General features: G+C 39.2%; 1 protein-coding gene and 1 pseudogene across 1 annotated transcript; one reads left to right on the top strand and one right to left on the bottom strand.

Moving 5' to 3' along the window:
- Nucleotides 1–1,879: 1,879 nt before the first annotated feature.
- On the top strand, nt 1,880–22,133 carry ALDH8A1 (aldehyde dehydrogenase 8 family member A1). Its single transcript, XM_036239020.1, is given in 7 exon segments — nt 1,880–1,916; nt 6,729–6,908; nt 9,998–10,147; nt 14,288–14,318; nt 14,320–14,539; nt 15,914–16,075; nt 18,771–22,133. Coding segments are annotated over 7 exon segments (1,254 nt in total). The 3' UTR covers nt 19,245–22,133.
- On the bottom strand, nt 15,376–15,494 carry LOC118606825 (annotated as a pseudogene).
- Nucleotides 22,134–22,427: the final 294 nt, after the last annotated feature.

The raw sequence follows: 22,427 nt of genomic DNA, 5'->3' as shown, positions 1-22,427 counted from the left end.
AGAGTAAACTTGCTAAGGTAAGGAATTGTTTTTTATAAAATTTATCAGGAATTTGACAGATCCATCTGACAGAAACCTCATTTAAAGTGATATACGCAAAAAAGAAAGATTAGCAGTAGCCCCAGCTTTGAGTGAGATCAAGCCGCTCGCATTTAGATCCTCGGGCCCTCATCCAGGGCAAGGCCGTCTTTTTCCGTGAACCCTGGAAACATCTGTCACCAACTATAATTGAGTGTAATTTCTTTCCTTGGGGCATCCTTGGGGCTGGATGTGAAGTGAATGTCACTCAAAGCACATAGCTGAGAATTGTAGGGAGAGGGTTGGAAATTCAGTGTGCTATTAGGAAGGGGAGATGGTTTGGTGGGTGGGGGTGGCAAAAACGAGAAACATCAACTCCATCATATAAAGCCATGATAGAATTAAGAATTTTAAATAAGAATTTATTGTAAAATGAATAGTAGCAGTAATAGAAATGAATGAGTTTCTTTCTTCCTCCTTACGTTGTGATAAAGTACAGTCTTTTTATTCACCTTACATTTACCATTGATTGTTGTCCGAGGGGGTGGTGATACTAAGAGGACCCACTGTGGGAGAAGAGCGTTGGCAGTGGCGTTAAGAGACAGGAGGTACAAGAAGCATGTCCAAGCTTAGTTTTGGTCTGATTTCCTCCCCTTGAAACTTCCATTCATACTCAATAGTACGTCCATTTTGTGTCATTTTGTTATAAGTACTTCTCATCTTCCTATTTATGGTTTCACCCTTTCTTCATATTAGTGGCTTTGTCCTCTGTTCTCAACTCTTTGTGAGGCTCTACTGATCAATTGCTTGAGGGTAACTTGGCCTGTAAACATTACAGATGCGTGTTTTGACTGGTTAGTGTTTTTTCACACGTTCATTATTTCTGGTAATATTTCAGCCCCCTGTATTGTGAGAGGTTTTAGAAAACTATTTTAGACATAGTATTTTCCATGAATATGCAGATCAATAATATTAACCATTGTTACAATGTAATAATTTACTTTAGAAAATTTGAATAATACAGAAGAGTACAGGGAAGAATAAAATTCACCCATAGTTCTATTGCCTAAATATTACTGTTCTAACATTTTGATGTATTTCTTCTCTCTACAGTAGAAATTTTTTTAGGTAGTTGTGATCGTTAGTCAAGATCTTTTTATAATGTAAAGATTTTTCGATGGAAATATTAATAGCTTTTTTTAATGATGTAAAAATACAAAATTACATACCATGATGTATAAGAATCAATCGAAATTATACAGCTTAAAAAAAAAAAACTTCCAAATGAGAAGTTCTCATAAAAACTACTGGGTCATCATATTCTAGTTTTCCTTTTAAATGTCCATATTAATATGTGAATAGAATACATTCCTTCCTTCCTAAATATGAACCTGCCGTGTCCCAGGCACAAGGAATAGCTCCTGAGCCCTGGTCTTGAAAGGGGTGACAGTCCAGTCAGGGGAGTTCTCAGTACCATAAACTGCAAACACAATTTACAGCATGAAGGCATCCAGGAGAAATCCCCTACAGGCAGTGTGGAAGGTCCTAGGTAGAGCCATTAATGCTGAAGTAAAATTGTATTTACATAAGACATTCTTTTTAGTTCAAGTAACTCAACCTGTAATCATAGCCTTTTTCCTGCTAATTCAGAAATTAGGGGGAATGGGAAGGCAGGTTTTGCATTGGCAAAATCAACCTGCAGGATAGCTTTTGGCTTCCGAACAGGCAACACTGAAAATCTTACCAACCCTCTGTTTAAACCATTTAGAACTCATTCACCCCCAATAAGAAGAGCCACACCAATGAGAATCTTTAACAGTGGGACCAAAGCTGGCACAAGCCTGCAGACTCAGGCGCTGACATGAAGGATGGGTGCAGGAGGCAAGATGAGCCTAACCGTAAGCCTCCCTGAAGCCCTTTAAAGCCCTTAGGCATCAGAGGTCTTAGAATTTTAGAAAAAATAGAACTGATGGAGTAATTCACAGTCTGGTTCTTTGAAGATGCCAAAGCCATACAAGATTTAAAACAAAATATGAAGCATGAGGGATGAGATGAGGTGTATATATGATAAAGATGAATTAGAATATTGTAACATTAGTTTTGACTCTTGTGCCCAGCTTAATGCCACTTTCCCAGGGAACCCCTGGTTTCTGACTAGTGTAAAGGAAAATGAGTTATGTGCTTTCAAAGAACCTTGTCTCTCTCTTTGGAATGCTTTCAAGGCTGCAATTTTACATTTATTGTATGATTAATTATTGTTCTCTCCTTCCACTGAAATGTAAGCCCCAAGAGGAAAGAGACCTTTCGTTTTTTGTTTTTTTTTTTTAACCTTTATTTTTCAGCAACTGGTATAGTCCATCAAATTGCACATCATATTGTTAAATGAATGCAAGCATTGATGCTGGTGGTAGCATTATGGATAATTTTAATTTCTCTATGTCTTTATTATCTGAAAATTACAAGTTTTTATTTCCATTATGATGTGTGTGAAGGGGCTATTTTTATAATGAAGGAAAAAGAAAACATCATAGTTTGGAGTCTTTTCCTGAACTGGGGTGAATCTCTTGAGCCTGAAAGATTCAAGTGTGCTTGCATTTCAGAATGGGAACCAGCAGTCACCTGGCTGCCAGGGATTCTGCTAGCAAGTGGACTGCGAGGTGGCTAAAGTAATTGAAGCATTCTTACTTTCCAACACTGGGCTTCAATATATATATTTATTTAGAGATGATTTAAAAAATATGGTAACAAATCTATGGAAACATCTGCAGTACATGAAGAGTGATGTTCACAGCATGTGGAGACAGAAACCTTTCAGGCATATTACAGGAAACAAAAGTTTTCTTTAAATAACTGCTGTGTGGTGTCTGTAAAATCTGAGACGGTTGCTGAGTTAAGAAAAGAATCAGGATAGTTAGAAAAGACTACATGGGAACCTAAATCATAGTAGCAAAATTCAAATATTCATTGAAGGCTGTAAAAACAGTTAATCACAAAAAGTGGAACTGATGACCTAGAAGCTGTCTTTGGAAACCACCTCTAGAATGCAGATAGGTGAAAATGATGAACAGGAAGACCTCAAGGTGCACATGAAGAGAGCATACCATATTTTATGTAAAATATCACAAAGAGATTACAGCCACTTTTTTTGCTAAAACTTAAATTTCTGAGATTAAAACAAATCTTGGGACTAAAAAACTCCCCAACAAGTCATCTTAAAGGAAATAAAAATTATCCTCAGTCTTTTCTGCAGCACTGGATTCCAAAAACCAAAGGAATACAGGAATTAAATATATAAACCTTTAAGTGAGAGGAATTGTAACTCACAAATTCATTACCCAGCTATGGCATCCTTTGTAGGTGAGGGTAAGAAAGTCTCAGGAGATGTCCTGAGAGCTGTGATCAGATCGCAAAAAGGTAGTTCAAAACCTTAAGACTAGGGAGGTCATGGTAGAAAATTCTACAGCAGGCATATGTTGATGCCCATTATCTGTTGATGTCATCAGTCAAAGACCACCAGGACACAACTAGTCAAAATTATTTTTATTGAGGTTTGCTTACTGTAGCAACAGACCACACACCGTGGAGGTACTTCTTAGTAAAAAGGTGTAAGGAGGAGTTTGTTAAAGAATTTGAACAAGCGTAGCTAACTTTGAGGAGGCCTCATGTGAGTGGGGGTTTCTTCTGGATTGGATGCTGTCAGAGTGGGAGTAATTCTGCAATTGAGGATCAATTTTTATCTAGGAGATAGGAGAAATGAAACGAGGTAAAGTAGAAGCAGTTGCTCATGTTAGCCACAAGAGGGGGTTGCTTAGTCATTTTTACAGTTTACACTGTGACTTTCGGTCTATTTCACTTCATCAAAATCACAGTGACCTCCTCTGATGTCAATGATTTAGGAATTGTTAATGTTCAGTAGGAGAATACCGTGACCTACCTGCAAGTGCCAGGTCCACTTTTAGTTCTTAGAAAGTCCTTTTTATCTCACATATGCAGCAATAAATTAATAGTGTTAAACAAAATAATGAAATAAGTCAATTAAATTATACCTCAAATATGGGGACAGGAAGGAAGGGAAGAGAAAAGATCAAGTTTAAATTTTTCTCTTAAAAAGACTCAAACTGCAAAGCTAATGATAGGCTGTTTACAAAAGACATGTCAAAATATAGATCGAAAGAAAAAATTCACAGATGTATCAGGGAAGTAAAGATAACTACCATGGTTTGGGTATTTACATATGTCAGGCAGTTTTCACACAATTGTTCATTTTTATAATTATATAAGGTAGGCATTATTAATGTGAGCCTATAGATAAGAATACTAAAGTTCAGAGATTAATAAAAACTAACAAGTCAGTTAGTTATAGAGCCATGATTTGAATCTTGATTTAAGCCCGACTGGAAGGCATGTTCGCTATACCACATTGCCTCTCCAGAATTCAAGGGTAACAATATTAATACTGGATTAAATTTAAAGCAAGCAAACAAAAAAACTTGACTATGATATAGAGAACCATTTCATATTGATAAGAGGTACAATCATGAGCAAAAAAATGAAACAAGTACCAAATAGCATCAAAATGCATAATGAAAATTAGAAGTAAAAAATTAAAGGACATAATTATTAAGGAATTCTCACAGTACCGCCGTATAGATTATGGAAACAAAAAAAAGTCAGAAGACTTGAGTAACAACAATAAAGTAGAAAGAATGAACATAAATGCAGAGAGAACACAGTTATAAATTTCCTTCAAAAATTTGATGATGAGATAATACTATTCTAGGAGAGTTATGTTACAAAGGCAACTCAGTGGATCAGACCATAGATATAGCGTTATCTTTCAGCTTTGGAATATCTTAAACAGATGAATTTTCCCTTTCTGTACTACAAATATTGGAATTATTTGGTTAGAGTATATAAAATAGCTGGGTGAAATATTTTAATCTTTAATATTTACTTAAAGGTGGAACTATGAATAAGCAAAAATAAAAATAAAATAAAAAATAACCAGACAAGTTTAAGATTAACCAAAATATAACTTAAAAATGAAACATATAATTAAAACTAAAAACTGGTATTTAGATTAAACACATTAGGTACAACTAAAAAAAAGAATGAGTGACACAAATATATAATACACACACACACACACACACACACGACATGGTTCCATAGTGTAGTGGTTAGCACGTCTGTTTTACCATTATCCTTATTTTACAGAGGACAGAGTGCTAGCAGGCTTATCTTTGATGCTTAGATCAATGGTCTCTCTCTCTCTCTCTCTATCTCTCTCTCTCTCTCTCTTTTTCACACACACACACACACACACACACACACACCACACACACATACACACACACACAAATATTCTGTGATAGCATTTGCCTTATGGCATTGCAGTTAGAAGCACAGCCTGGCTACAAAGACCTGGCTCCACCACTTAGTTATATCTATGGTCTTGACTAAGTAGTCTCAGTCTCCTTATTTATATAATAGGAATAACAATATCTGCTATAAGATGAGAATCATTTTATACCTTACTTCGACTCATCTGAAAATGACTTTGTCTACATAAAGGAAGCAGGATAGAAGTAGAGATGAGATTTTGGGTGACAGGGCTAGCACAGGGCTTGGGTGGCTGAATTGTCAGGTCACGTGATACAAGAAATAAGCTGCAGCTGTCTGAAGCCTGTGGAAAAGGATTCTGGGGCTGAGCCTGTGGGCCCCGTGGTGGAAAAAGGCTATAAGTGATTACAAATGTTTGTCATGCATGTGAGAGGAGAGAGGATGGGAGACAGTCTATGGATTTGCTTTCTCTTGAAAAGCCATTGCTTAGACATTACCTAAGAAAGGAAAAAGGCAGCAGATGACCTGAAAATTCATCCTACCTGCATACATTGGCCTTGCCTACACCTTTCCATATATTATTTACGTGATTTAGCTCCAAAACTAGGTCCCAAAGCTATCTGTTTAACCACAGATACTCTTATCTCCAACAGAGACCTCTTCCATTGGGCAGAGACAGGCACAGAGCAGGGACTGTGTTATGCCATAGCAGGCCAGCTTGTGATCTTAGGAGCCACAAAGATCTGGGTTTGAATCCTGATTCTGCCAATTATTATCTGTGTGTCCTCTGGGAAACCGAGCTGTCAGTGCTTCCATTTTCCATCTGCGAGATGGGCATAGCAATATTTATGTTACAGGCATTTAAAGGGAGTTAAATAAAATAATTTGTGTAAAGCGTTTAGCATTTTCTATTATATATAAAAATTAGTCAATAGACCACTAATATGACTGGTCATTCCAAGTAAGAATGACAGTCGGAGGATGTGTTTTCAAACAAAATTTTAGACTTTATCAGATATGGCAGAGCTGGAGTTGAGAGGTTCTACAGGTCTTGTCTAAGTTTCCTCTCATAAGCTATTCCAAAATATTCTATATTTTGAAATGATCAAAAACGTACATCTGTTAAAATTCAAATCGCTTCTTTCCAATGATTCGATTGCCACATTCTAGATACCTTTGATAGAGTGTTTCTCTTTATATTTGTGGTGCCCCCTGCTTTGCAGGTCACTTCAACACCACTTTGTGGGTAACTCAGTACTGGGAAACTAGGCAGAAAATAAATCGAAATTAGGCAGAAAAAAAAATTAGACGTGTCTGGACCTGTGGATTCTGGATCCATCCGGCCCCTCGGGAGCCACAGTCTTAAGGCGACCCTCTCTCCCGCTCTCTCCTCGAAGATGGAGCCGTCGGTGGAAGCCGCTTGAGCAGCCTTCCCAGCTTGGTCGTCCCCCGGAGCCCACAGGAGCGCTCGCGCGTGCTGCACTGGCTGGCGGACTTGCTGGAGCAGTCTTTGGAGGAGTTGACCCAGGCCGAGTCTAAAGACCAAGGTGAGGGCCCTCTCTGCCAGCCTTTTCCGTTTCAGTCTTCACAGCTCTCTCTCCTGCAGAGCCCGGTGTTGAGTGCAGCTGTCTCTTAACCAAATGCTTTATGCAAAGTGCAATCCATTAATCAGATGCTGGCGCTTCATCCTCTCGTTCCAGTTTGTCAGATGATCTCTTGCCTCTTAACTGTAATGGATGGAACGGGGCCCTTTGTCATGTTACCCCTCCTGGAACCATCAGGCCAACAGCACCATGTGCTTCTCATGGCAGAGGCTGAGGCTGAGGCTTTTGCCTCATTCAGTGACTCATCCCTGAACCGAAGTTTAGGAAGCAGGGAAATAAACACACTTTGTTTGGTGGAAAGACTTGCAAAGATGTGTATGTATGTCAAAGGGCATGGATCTGGGGAGAGAGGGAGAACTAGGGTTGATTATACGATCTTGCACCAATTCTAGGTGGAGAATTCCAAAGCAAAAGGAATTTGAAGAGCAGTCACATGGGCAAGTTATTTAGAAAGATATCTGAGATGTCACTATTCCCCTCCCAACACAGTTACCTGATTTTTAAGCTCCCTCTCAGAGGTAAAGGTAAGGTAATAAATGTCTGTAAATCTTTGTAATAATATCTGTTAGGAAAAGCCAAGATCCTTTTAAAATTATACGTGCGCTGTAAACCAGTCTAAAGTTAGGAAGCAGCCTGACTCCAAACTCTTAAGAAAATATTTCCTGCTGATACTTCGGACACTGCTGTGTCTCCCTGCATCACTAAAGATAACTAACAATCCAGATAAGCTTAGGTGTCTCTTTTTGTTGAGTCCAGCAGCCGGGATGTATATGGGGTATGATATGGGTGATCAAGTGCCACACAGCATCTTGTGTCAGGGGTCCCCATCAGTTGTTCTGCCACACATCCATCTTAAAGACTCTGCCATATGTTAGGGGACATTAAATATATATCATGTGTTTGTCAAAGTGTTTTTTTTATGATGTGCAAATACAGCTATGTTAACCCCCGCCGTTCCAACCTCTTTGTAGCATGAATAAAGCTTGTGATTTTGAATTGAAAGAGCTGGTGTGAGTGAAGTTGTAGAATCTGGCAAATTCATAATACCTATGAATTGTTCAGTCAGCAAAGCAAAGGTTCTATGACTCAAATTTAATCTCCCTATCTCATCACAAAACCTCATATCTAATTAACCTCATATCTAACTATAACCATAATCAACACTGTATATTCAAATAATGACCTCCCCAGACAGGAAGGAACATAGGTTACGTCAGCATGAGTTGGGGTACGTGTGTGATAAAGTGTCTACACTGTCCATGGGGAAATACACTAACAGGGCTTGGCGCTGTTGACTTCTTACAGGTAAAACTATAACACTGGCAAGAACCATGGACATTCCCCGGTCCGTACAGAACTTCCGGTTCTTTGCCTCCTCAATCCTGTACCACACGTCAGAGTGCACATAAATGGACCAGTTGGGCTGTCTGCACTATACTATCTGGGCCCCTGTGGGAATTGGTAGGTGCTGTTCTATGAAACCTTGGACCACAATTGCACATATTGATGCTGGGTCAGTTCTGTAGAATTGATCTAAAAGAATAGACTCAGGTAAAGAAAGGAGCTAATTTCTTCTATTTTGACTGAAATATAGTTAGCCTTAAAAATTGATTTCTGGTTTATTTTCTTTGTGTGCAATCCCCTACTGATTCCTAGAACATTGTTCTTGGGAAATCACAGGGAAAGAATGATGCGGAGAGTAAATTCACAAACCAGGATATTTTTCTCCTTGTAATTAAAAGAAAAAAACAATTTTATTTCCAGGGAGTTTTTTGGTTAAGAGCATGGATTTTGGATATATATGAGGCAAGTTATATAACCTTTGTGTTCTTTAGTATTCTTATCTGAAAAATTGGGAAAAAATAGTTTGATTATGTGTTTATGTATTTTTATATCAAATAAATTAATAAGCATAGGACAGTTAGAATAGGTATATGGTAAATAACCTTTGACTGAATTATCCACTTCCCTCATTCATTTCTTTGCTTCCTGCCCTTTGAAGATGTATGAATATCTGCAATGACTCAAAATATCCACTAGATGTCATTGTTTCCTCTTAGAAAAAAAATCCATATTTTACTAGTTACATTTTATTACAGAATATAAGTTAAAAGGAAAAGAAAATGGGACATTTTACCACTTTGATTATTTGAATGCTTTGGAAATGGTATTTTCAAGGCATTATGAAAAGCTCAAACATCCTCCTAAGAAGTATGCTAATACATTATTCTGCAAAAATGTTGCTATCCCCTAAAGAAAAGATTTTTCAGTAGGAAATGTAATAATATAAAATATGTTTATTTTTATAGCACAGACTGGAGGGCAGATTGTAAAATAAGGTTAATCCATTTACTTATTCATAAAGTAATTTTTTAAAATTTGTTTTATAGTCGGAAGCCTGGACGGTTTGAGAATATTACATGAAGATACATTCTAGATGTTAGTTTTATTACTTACCTAGCAAACCTATATGGTTAGGATACAACTGAGAACCTAGAGGTAATTTTTTAATGTAATAATACTCTAGATTTTACAGTCTCAGAACCAATTTTCTCTTATTTTACAAATAATTGTAAAAATCTAGAGATTTTATGTCTCAATCCACAACAGATCATAAACAGAGATGGAGAAACTTTGAAGAAATAGTAGCTGGCAGCTTAATGACGAGGAGAGAGAAGTTTAAGCAAATATAAGCAGCAGTCCATAAATCTCAAAAGTCATCACGTTCTGAAACTGTTTAGTGACATGTGACTGGCTTTAAGCCTGGGAACTCATACTGCTGCTGTTCATAAATATTTTGTAAACTATCATTAAAGTGAGTAAACTGTATGGATTATAGTTTCAAAAGGCAATGATGTCTATAATACATTTTAGAATGATTTCCCTGCAATTGGCTACAGTAAGCAAAGTTTGGGGTTTTGGAGCTTAAGTTTCATACAGCATAAAGGAGTTCTACCTTAATAAATCCCATCGGGCAGGTCTGCTTTGAGGGCCATGTTGTTGGTGGCAATGCTTCTGCTCTCCTCTGTTAGCAGGTCTGATCTGTCCCTGGAATTTGCCACTGTACTTGCTGACCTGGAAGATTGTGCCCGCAGTTGCTGCTGGCAATGCTGTGATAGCGAAGGCTAGCGAGTTGACTTCAGTGACTGTGTGGATGACGTGCAAACTCCTGGAGAAAGCAGGTAATTAGGTGTTAAAGTTTGGGGGAGGCACAGGAGTAGCTTTGAGGGTATACGTTTTGTAGGCTTCAGCTCTCTTAGGGTCACTGACATCTGAAAAGTTATTTTGGATAGAAATCTGCTCAGCGGCAAAGTAGATTCCAGAGCCGTCTTTGGTTTTCGTCTCCCTGATCTTTTTCTGAGAAATGCCCTTCGTCCATGGGGTTCGCTCACTCGGCTTCCTCTCTTGAACCCATGATGGTGCTGCTGCGGCAAAGTTCCTCCCTGCAGGGGTTGGCTGGCAGTACAGCAGGAAGAGGGCACGCAGGAGGAGTACAATGGCAGGCTTAAGAGCCCGAACAAATCAGACTGCAGCCTGCTCCAGAGAGTGTCCTCAATAGTCGATTTAAATCTTACGTTTGAATCACAAATTAACTTTAATAAAAGTAAGACTATTGCTAAGCAGTTCTCTGGTTTGTGGAATTATAGAATACCTGATAGAGAGTCTATTTTTGAGAGAATTGAGATGCTATATCCTTCAGTTTTCCCTGCATTTGGAACTCTTACTTGGATGCAGGTATAATGTGTCTTCATGGCCTCTCTTTGCTAGCATTGTAATGGTCATGTTTAGGGTGCATGCATGGTTTAGTTCTAGGGTATTCTGCCTGATGCTGCATGAGAGCTAGAAGATAACAGGCAGGAGGCCATAGCTTGTCCTCAGTGGGAAAGCCCCTTGCTGTCAGGTCCCTCAGCTTGTGTCTTTGCACAGCCTGGTCAGTAATGATGGGCGGGTGGCAGGAAAGAGGCTGTCTTTCTGTCTCTGCCAGTCTCCACCATGCCTGCTTCCTTCAAGCCCACAGAGAAGGCACTGCCGGACTCACCCATATCCATTGAGTGGGTAGTTGGAAAGAACCCATCTCTCTCTCCTGGATACCTTTCCTCTCAGAACAAGAACATTCACATTGGCTTCCAGGAAAGTTGAGTTGGTTCTTTACTCCAGGGTGACAGGTTAAACCATGGCTGTTAGCAAAGACTATTGAACCTTAAGATTCTGGTTTAGCTCCTCATTACCCCATGTGCTAAGAGGAACGAGACCTCCTCTAGGTCTTTGGGATGACGTCTATGGATGCCCTAGGCCTCAGGAGGATGTATGATATAAACGTGCCTAGCTCTTCCATGTCCTGGAGTTTTGTTACCCCTCCCTTACACAAGGCATCACGATCTGATCACATTCTTTACAAAACTGAGTCTCTAGTGTCTGCAAAGGTCCAAGGCATTCCTTTCCTGCCTTTTAACTGCAGATTCTCTTGAGTGATATAGAAATGGGGCCTAACTCCCGTTTTGACCTGTGTTGAGGAGGATGCCATGGAGGTGGGGCGGGGGGGGGGGGGGAGGATGCTGCAGGGTCGTATTCCAGAGAATGCTGTCTCCTAAAATGAACCGCATCTTGATCTACGATGATCTCCCTTTCCTAACCACTCTCCGTGGTCTTATACCCCAGTACTTGGTCTTCATGAAAGCTTTACGTCTCTATTTACTTGTACAACATTGATCTTACTTTTTGTGAATGACTAAGCTTATAACATCTAGGCAGGCCTTCACTTTTCCCCTCCCAAGGCTAGCATTACCAAACTTTCCTCCTCCAATGAACATTGAGAGTATAATGCTGCTCAACTTGCAGCATCTAAGCCCCCGGATTCTCTACCACATAAATCACATCTACATGATCTAGCTTTAGAGCACTGTGAGAGAAACTTAATAGTGTAGGGAAAAGAGAGCTAAAGTCACCTGCTAATGCATTCAGGATATTTAAGAAGCTGGCTCCTCTAGTCCTGAGTGTTCAGATGGATGACCTTCCTTTAGAATAAAATCATTTAAAAAATTATGCAGCAAATACCTCTTTAAGAGTCCTGGAATATTCATTTTCTTCTTCGGGGCACCAAATGTTTGCCCTCATTCCTAGAGTCTCCACTAATGGGTTTTCTAGCCCTTCCTATTAGTTTTTGTTCTGCTCTATTTAAGCTTAAACTTCTTGTCACCCTGCCACATACTAGCATTGGATGGGACCTCATTTCCTCCATTGTCTGTTAGCACCTACCCTGAATTTTACCAAATTGTTATTTGCTGATTAAACTACCTTCCTTATCTTAAAACTAGAATTTCTTAAGGGTAGAGATCAGATGTCTCTAAACAGTTTTCATTAATGCCTTGAGCAAATGGCAAAATGATACTGAGAAATAATGGCCAGTAGATAGCTCTTAATACATTAACATCGGAGCTCAAGGAAATGCATCACAATGTTATGCCATTGTGTAGAAGGCCATCAGCCTGCTGAAACAAGCTCATTTTCCTTTGGTGATAAATATGTGATGTTTCTATGTTTTCTCTCACCCTCTGTTAAAATGCTACTGTAAACATTCCAAGTTATTCGGTACATTTTTTTGCCTTTGAGATTTATAAAGCCCAAGAGTCTCCTGACCTCCAACCCCCTATCCAAACATCAGACAAATATCCACATACCCAGTATTTGTTGGAGATGCAGGGTCCCATCCTTCCAATGGTGAGAAACTTGTCCTTGCTCTCCTCCCATCAACCACAGGAAGGGCTGCACCCCTAAGCATCTTCTTTGCCCCAACTCAGGACCCAGCCGCTTCCCCATGGTGCTTGGTTCTTGGCCTGCCCTTATCTGGTAGTGATTTATGATCCAGAACCGACCTAAACTGGATTTCAACAAGTATGCACACTGAGTGTGGAGGGGGAGGTCATGAGAAGTAAGGCTCTGCTGGATACCATCATGATTTGTTGAATCTTCCAGCCCACCTTCTTGGGACCTCATCTGAATGGGGCCTTGGTTGTCCCTCAGGGTGACTGGGCTAAGGCTTTGTGGAAGGTATTTTGAATGATAATTGATCATCAATGCAATATTATTATTTATACTTTAAATGCATAGTCTTGAAGATATGGTTTTAATCCTAGAGAGTATGTTTCTATTGAGAGCATGTCTAACTTGAAGCAAGGGAAAGGTACTAGGAACAGGAAGTAAGTTCAAAAACTTTATACACTGGAGGATTTCTGCCCCTACAAAATTCAAGCCTGAAGAAATAGAAGGAATAAAGTCAGCGAGCTCCAGGCAAACCATATGAACATCCTGGACACAATGCACTGCACATAGGTTGTCTTTCTGGACACCTAAAGCTTCTTGAAGTCAAGCATCATTTATAATGCAAATAACGTACACTAAACATTCATTCATTCACTCACTTACTTAACAATTATTTCTTGACATTCTACACTCAGTTTTGCCTTTTACTGGTTGTCATTTAACCTTACTTTGCCTCAATTTTCTCTTGGGTAAAGTGAGGATAGTAATACTACCTATCTAATAGAGTTTATGGGAGGCCTAAAAGGTGTGAATCACTCACAGCAATGACTGACCTACAGTAAACACCCAATAAATGTGAGTGCACATTTACTGGCATTATTTCTCTATGGCAAACTGGGCTGTGTGCAGCAGATACAATGGAGAGCAAAACACGGATATTATTTCTTCCCCTAGCTAGTATACCTTCTAGTGGCAAGTAAGTAAACATATACAGACCTAGGTTAAGAGAGTCTTGTGATAGAAAAGAGGATCTATTTTTGGTTGCTTTTGATCTTTTAAGTCAGACCTGGAGTGTAATGGTGCTTCTATATCATGGGGTGCAGGACCTTCAACTCAAAACTTACCTTCCCAAGGAAGCCCTCCTTCACTCCCTTGGGCCAACACAGTCCATCTCTTCTCTGGATGAGGCAGCATTTACTCTCCCCTTTACTTAACATTTTCACACTCAATTATGAGTCCTGGATGCCAACTTGGAGCGGGGCTCTCCTTCAGAGGACTTGGAGGGTATCTCTGCATCCTCAGCCCATGAGGCCTAGCCAGTTTTAGGGTATGAATTATGTAGAATGTTCTGAGGCAAAGCACCTGGAGAAATCCCACCTAGGATGTACTCTAGACTGAGGTGATGCTATAGTCTTTGCTTTCCTGTTAAACCAGAGACAGCCATAAGAGTTCCCTCCCTCCCCCCATTCAACTAATTGGACTTTCAAGGACAATCTCTATGTAATCTGAAGTCCTCAACATACTGAGAAGAATTACTTTAACTGACACTGTTTCCCATCCAGGTGTTCCACCGGGTATGGTAAATATTGTGTTCAGGGCCCAGGGTAGACGAGGCCCTGGTGTCCCACCCAGACGTGCCCCTCATCTCCTTCACTGGGAGCCAGCCCACAACCAAGCAGATCATCCAGCTCAGTGCTCCCCACTGCAAGAAGCTCTCCCTGGAGCTGGGGGGCAAGAATCCTGCCATCGTCTTTGAGGACGCCAACCTGGAGGAGTGTGTTCTAACCACTGTCAGATCCAGCTTTACCAACCAGGTATGTCCTCTGGTTTTTTGTTTGTTTGTTTGTTTGTTTTTAATTCTGTGACCCTGTCACACTGGATCTGTTTCATCACAGTGTGAAGCTGGGAGTGAGTAGGTCAACCCAATGCTATCTCAGGGAAAGGAGAATCGTTATATCATGTTATTCCATTGACCATCTGTTCAATCTCACTGTCAATCTGTGGCCTTGTAGAGTCACAGCTCCTGTTCAGCAAGCTCTTCTTTGTGAGTTACACAGTTTTTTTCAGGGACTAGCCTTGGGAAAAATGATAGATGTTTGCTTTTCCAAGCTTCTCCATAATTGTATTCACAGAGTTGCCTCCAGTTTCTTTTTGCTATCTAAATGTCCTGTATCCAAAAAATCTTATTCTCCTACCAAAAACATCACAAATGTGTCCTCATACTTAGAAATAAATAACCAAATCAGTCTAGAACTGGTTTCTTACCTTAGAGTCAAAGATGAGCTTCAGAAAACTTTGCATCTCCTGAAACTGTGTGACAGTTCTTTTCCTGGGGCCCATACTTTTCATCAGAGTCTTCAAGGCATTCAGAACATGGGATAAGATAAGTTAGACTGTAAGCTTCATGACGAGGGCCACTGGGCCTGCTTCTGGGCAGCATTTTAACTTCAATGCCCAGGATAGTGCCTGGGATGGAGCAGATGTGCGTAAATACTGTATGATTTTCTCCAAAGGGTGTATTTTATTTTATTTTTTTATTTTTATATATTTTTTAAAAGTCATATAAGATGGCAACGCTTTAAAGCTGCCATCCTGCATTTTATTTTATTTTATTCTATTTTATTTTATTTATTTTATTTTATTTTTTTAACACCTGTAGCACCTGGTCTTCCTGGGTGGTCTCCCACCCAAGTACTAACCAGTCCCAACCCTGCTTAGCTTCTGAGATCAGATGGGATCGGACTTGTTCAGGGTGGCATGGCCATAGACCAAAGGGTATATTTTTAAAAAAATATTTTCTAGCAGAAAACAAAGATTTAGGCCAAAGAGTTAAAGATCCTGAAGACAGAAAGATGAGTGGAATGAGCTATATCTTTATTTACCTAACTCAAATAATTTATGTAGCCTTTGGAACTTTCATATCTTTTACCCACAAATTATGTAAATGGCAATAATAATGCCTTCCAAAATAATTTTTTTATAAATGTAGAATGAAAAAGATTTTTAAATAATTATTTTTATGATCATTATAATCATAATTATTTCTCTCACAGTAATTCCTAGAGAAAATGGCTTAGAAATATATATATACATTTATCCCTTATGGTAAGGGCTCAGAAGTGCAATGTGATCTATCTAAGGGGTGTGCTTTCCAATCTTGTCATTGTCCCCTGTGTCATTCTTGGCAGGGTGAAATCTGCCTCTGCACCAGCAGGATCCTTGTCCAGAAGAGCATCTATAGTGAATTTTTTAAAAGATTTGTAGAAGCTACCAGAATGTGGAAAGTTGGTGTTCCCTCCGACCCATCAGCCAACATGGGAGCTCTGATAAGTCAAGCTCATTTGGAGAAAGTAAGTGAATTTCTGCAATGGAAGTTACAGAAAAACTCCTTATTTGGAGGGAAGCCCAGTACAAGGTGTAACTCACATCCATATTGTAAATTATTTTTAATTGCTACCCTATTTTTGAAAAATTGTGACCTATGGAAAATTGTCTCTGAATACTGAGTCTAAAAATGTTGGATATGAATACACAAATATAGTCCAGGTTAAAGCAACATTTACTTGAAATGAATAAATTTGAGAAGTTGGCATAAGAGATAACCACCAGAAGAGTGTAGGAGATAACCACCAGAAGAGTGAGAAAGACAAATTTCGAAACATAAAGGCCACTTAATAGAATGACGTAGATTAAAAGTGGCAAGAATTTCTGTCAGTAAATGTTCCCAGCAGAAAGGGTTCTGACTCTGGCTTACTACAGGTGGCATTTCAAAAGTGCCTGCACACACAATCCAAATGGCATGGTCCTCAGTTGGTGGCATGACTAGCGGTGGCCTCCATGGGAGAAGCCATCGATGATCTCTGCATCTTTAAGGTCATTTTAATTTATTACCTGATAAGACTCTTCCCAAAATAAGTCATAGATTTTGGTACTAGAAGATTCTTGTTTTCAGCTGCAGTGACTAATGCCCACCGAGAAATTTGCCTCCATCAGTCAGCTGATAAGGGGCAGACCCTTTACTTAAGTTTACAGAAATCTTTGACACTGTACAGATTCATCAGACTTACCACGTTTTAATCATATTATATTTAATTGTATTATATTGCCACTATCTTCATCAACAGCAACAACAGCCTCTGACATTTAAAAGACTTACTACACACCAGGCATTCTGCTAAATATTTTATGTATCTTATTTAATCCTATGCATACGTAGCAGTGTTAATCCTATTTTTCAGATGAGGAAACTGAGGCATAGAATATGTAAAAATCCCTTCGGCTAATGAGTAATTTGAACAATTGGGCTCCCCAGCCCACTCTTCTCTCTTCTCTGATTTTAGGTACAAAGCTACTAGATACTAACTATTCTCTGCTCTCTCCTCTTAAAAAAATGTTTTATAATAACAATTCATTTATTACCAATTACAAGGGTTTTTTTTTCATATTTTACTGAAAATCTCAGTTCTTGAGCTACTACTATTGGAGATATTCTATCATCCAATGATATTTTCTCTAGAAAATGAATTCAGTTTGAGTCATCTTATATATTACAAATTTAGATAAGTTCACAATTTGAAAACTGACACTTCCCTTCATATTTTATTATCCCAAGAGCTTCTAAGAGATAATCATGCAATTCCAGTTAGATGCAATAATCTAAAGCCAGAGCATGCCTTGCACTGCTGGAATTACTGACAGACCTCTTGAAACTGCCTCCAGAAGAAGCCTCTGGAGTCCTTTGTCTCAGCTTCCTTGATTCACACAGGATGTGACCTTTGGCATCTTTTAGTCAAAGTAGATGGATTAGGAGCAAGAGGCTAGGGGAAAGAGAAGTCCAGACCTATTTCAGTCTCTACTCACAGACTAGACTAGGGTTTTTCTGGGGAAGTTTGAAATCATTGTCCCTGCTAGGGGAGGAGGTGTATCAGAGTGGAGTATAAAACTGTACCAAATGTTCTATTTTTAAAAAGCCTGCGACTTCATGGCTTACTAAGTGTTCTACAAATTGAAGCAAACAATAATAAAATAATATTACCTCTTTTGTTTTTACATGGCAAATGTATAGCTCTATATTGAATATAGTTCTACAGTGGAGTGCTAACTAATCTAATACTGGAGAAGAAAGCTCAGATGATAAATGATAAGCAGGAATCCAAAATGTCGTTTCAAAATTTACCCTGCCTTTGATGTACTGCTTGACTGTTTTTTTATACTTCTGAGTTTAGCGATTATATTTTTACTTCTTCTATTTTTCTATAACCCTCAGGGTTAGAACATGTATCATTATGACTTCAACAATATTTCCATATAAATGTATGTATCATTATTATAATGAGTCATTTCTACAATCATTATTAATAAATATCTGTCATTATCTCTGAGTCACTGTGTTAACATTACATAATTTATTTCTCTTCGTAGTTAGTTATACTATGTTACCAAGATGTATTTTCAGAATATAATTAGTAATGAGATTAGAAGTTAGAAATTACTTGTTCTGGAAGCTCAGATATTTGAAGGGCACTGTGACCTTTAGTTACATCTGATACACCATTCAACTTCCCACTTTCTACAGTAGAGATAGCCACCCCCCCACCCCCCAGTGAGAAAATATTTTTTAGTGTATTTAACTACTGAATATGCCGGAGTGTGGAATCTACTTTTCCTGTTTATTAGTTGTGTGACATGTTTACCTTTTCTGAGGCTCGATTTTATCATCAGCTAGTAGGGGATAATAATACATGGCTAGCAGAGTTTTGAGAGAATTAAGTGAGAATGTATGAACAGCAGCCTTCTAGGTGCCTGGCACTTACACATTGAATAAGTTACTCTCTCCTTTTCCATATGTGCGCTGAATGCCCAAGTGACGGGTAGAGCACTTTCGCCCCTCAGGCTTAGTCGCTGAGTGATAAGATAAGTGGCCTTAAATTTCTTGGCAATGACCTTATACATCTTTCCTAGATGACTTGAAAATATTGACTTCTCTGTTGCTTTGTGTGAAGCCCAATGGTAAGATGTTGCTAATCATGGCTTTTACCCACCCAGGTTAGAAGTTACATCAAGAAAGCTCATGCCGAAGGAGCCCAAATTCTGTGCGTTGAGGGAGTGGATAAGTTAAGTCTTCCCCCAAGGAATCAGGCAGGCTACTTTATGCTTCCCACCATGATAACAGATGTTAAGGACGAATCCTGTTGCATGAAGAAAGAGATATTTGGTCCAGTGACGTGTGTCATCCCCTTCGATAGTGAAGACGAAGTGATTAAAAGAGCCAACAGTGTTAAATATGGACTGTCAGCAACCGTGTGGTCAAACAACGTGGGGCGTGTCCACCGGGTGGCGAGGAAGTTGCAGTCGGGTTTGGTCTGGACCAATTGCTGGCTCATCAGAGAGCTGAACCTTCCTTTTGGAGGGATGAAAAGTTCTGGGGTAGGAAGAGGAGGAGCCAAGGACTCTTATGAATTCTTGACTGAAATCAAAACCGTCACCATTAAACACTGTTGTGGGCCAGTGGAGAAATGATGTCTGGCTGCAGACAACCAGTCGTCCAGTGTGATGAATGGGAATCCTGGCATAAGTTGCAGCCAGGTCTTCACTTAGCGGAAAGTTATCTCTAGCTTATTCTCAGCAGTGAGTATCTTTACCCGCTGGTGAAGAGGTGTCGTCTATTTTCAGGGTGAAGACAAAGAAGAGAATACTTCCGAATAGGAAAACACAAAAAGGAAACCAGACAATTGTCAGGCTCCTCTTATGTTACATCTTCATGAGAGTTTTTTTCATCATTTTAATCAAATTCTTGCAAATTCACTGATAATCAGATTTGTTTTCATTTGTAAATAGATGATTAAAAAAATACACAGTGCCAAAGAGAAACAAATCGCTAGAATTTTTTACCTTTGGGGAGATTGTCAAGATGATCTACTTGTCTATCCGCCAGCAGTATTGCTAGTTGGTAACTGACTATACCTTATTCCCCAAAGGGACCATGAATGTCAATGATAAAGACAACATGGAATTTTTCAAAAAAGGCATATATGGCAGCTCTCACTGATTATATCCATATAAGAACAGAGAAAAATAACAAAGTCACTACGTTGGGAGGAAACTTACAACAGGAAGAGTTTGATCCATTTGTACTGTGGAGTCTAATCAATTTCAATTCTTAGTGTGTATACCTAATGAGACTTACAATACTAATCCTAAAGGAAGCAATAAATGTTAACCAATTTTAGTAACCAGTATGATATACATCTTTTTCTTGAATTGTCTTTTATTTCCCCTTATTCCCATCTTCATAGGAGTATAGACTTATACTAAGTGATAAAGGTATTTCTAGTACTTTTTTTCTGGATTCTCTGGTGATCAGAGGAGAAAACAGGTTTCTAAAGATTAAGTTGCATGCTCAAGGTTACACAAAAGGTATGGGGCAGAGGTAGATTTGACTCTGAAAGCCATGATCTCTGACATTTCACACTTGCTTTGGATTGTGCTTCAGAAGCAGCCAAGTACCCAGGGTTCGTGGACCACATCCTGTTGGGCCTCTCCTCCGTGTCTGCTCCTTCTTTGCTTCTCCCATCCTTTGTCCTGCTCCACTCTACTCAGCCATGCAACCCAGAAACTCCTCTGGTACAGCCTTTTCCACATGTCTGAAATGGTCTGTTTGCATGTCTGACTCCCTGATGGGACAAAATGTCACAAATGGCTAAGATAGGTGTTACACCCATCCAAAACCTCAATTCATCACACAGTGCCTGGCTATACACAGAAGGTGCTCAAAATGAATTCTGGGAATGCAATCGGGTCTTCCTGGGGGCTCTGGGGTATTTGTTGCATGGTATATGGTATATGCATGGTTGAGTAGGGAGGGGAAAGTTAATCTTTATAATTGTTCATAGGATTTTGGATATGTTGGCTCTTTTACAAATGTTGAAAAATATAAGCCCCTCCGAGGTCAAGTGATGGCGTCAGATTGTACCTGCTTCCTAGCCTCTGTCTTCCTTTCCCTCTCTTTTCCTCATCTCTCTTCTTCCCCAGCTGAGGTCCCATGGCCTTGATCAATTAAGTCTAGGACCAGTTCTGAGCGTCAGCAGGAGGAATTTCAGCAGCTTCAGTCTCTAAGAATCTTCTTCTTCATTCTTGTAATTGGTCTGGCCCAAGCTCATTCTTATTTCTCAGACCTAAGTTATATCTTGATTCCATATTCTGGCAACTGAACCTCATTGCTTCCTGTGTCTGGATACTCACCTCCCAGCACACTTGCTTTCTGTCTAGGAGACTGTTCTCTCTGGGACTCGGAGCCAGCCCTGCCCTTGTCACTTCTCATCCGAACTCTGGATCCTGCCTTGTGGAAGGGCCTGCTTCCTGCTGACAGGCATCTGGGTGCCATTTACTGACTCCTGTGTCTTTTTGGGTGTCTAGAAGCTCCTTCTGGGCTCACAAGGCAGTCCGACTAATGCATATTTGACCAAATGCTGTTCTCCCCCACCCTAACACTATCCCGGTTCTCAGTCATCAAAACTAGTGGCTAAAACGTCTTAGCACTGCAGTTGGAACTTTCTCCCTTTTTTCTAGTCCCTCCCTGTGGGTGAGTATAGTTCCAGTCCCACATCAGGTAAAGGTACCAATTTGGTCTATGTCTGCACCAGTACAGAGGCCCACCAGAGTGGAGCCTCCATAGCTGTGGGGCTGCTGGGGCCCCTGCCAAGCTGTGCTCAGAACTGAAATGGAGAAAAGTAGGGGAACGGTCACAAGAGTTTCAATTATATTTGTAAAGTTTTATTTCTAAGCTGGATGATAGGCACTTGGGTGTTCACTATTTCATAAGCAGGAAATATTTATACAGTATATTTTTCTTTTAATTAAAAATATGAGTAATCAATCAAGTATCATTCAATATTTGATAAAAGAGAAGTACCAAAATGTGTGAAAGAGCAACTAAACATGCAAGATGCAGATCACGAAAACACTGAAAATTGATTTACTTATGAACACCCTATCCTCTCAGACAGATTTGAGAAGATAGAGTATTCATATACAAGAATAGGCTACTATGAAAAAGGAGCAAGCAAAAAATGTGAAAGAGGCCTTGAAAATTTGAAAATTGTTTTCACAAATAAATTTTGAAAATCAATAGAACTGTATCATTCGTATGGATGAAAACTAAAATACTGATCTGGAAGATAAAGTTGAGAAAATAGCTTAGCATGTAGAAGATTACAGAAAGGAAAAATATCAGAAAGAACGAAGACTAATAATCAAATAAATAATAAAAGATAATTTCCCTAAGCTAAGAGATTTTCATATGGAAAATATTCACCATGTGCCAAGAACTATTCTGTTGAAATTTAAAATTTTCTAGCATAAAGCTTGCAGAAAGAATTAACAGGATACCTACCAAAAAAAAAAAAAAAAGCATAAGATTGTCATCACACTTCGCATTAATAATATTGGTGCTAGAGGACAATAGTGCAGGATTTGAAGTTCTAAGGAAAAATTATTTTGAACCTAAGTTTCATAGCCAGTGAACTGTTACTCAAGAATTAAAGCAAAGTAAGATATCTAATGATTCAGAAATTTTCTTCTATTTACTCTTCCTGATATGACTTGGAAACATAATGCAGGAAAAGGAAAATTCAATTCAACAAACAGAAAAACTGCCTCAGGAATAAAATGAAAAGAAATTTCAAGTTGTTAGTTGTAAAACAA

Source organism: Rousettus aegyptiacus, unplaced genomic scaffold (assembly GCF_014176215.1).
Source record: "Rousettus aegyptiacus isolate mRouAeg1 unplaced genomic scaffold, mRouAeg1.p scaffold_m13_p_1, whole genome shotgun sequence".
In the NCBI taxonomy this organism is placed as follows: Eukaryota; Metazoa; Chordata; class Mammalia; order Chiroptera; family Pteropodidae; genus Rousettus; species Rousettus aegyptiacus.
This window is presented reverse-complemented; position numbering and strand designations above follow the sequence as displayed.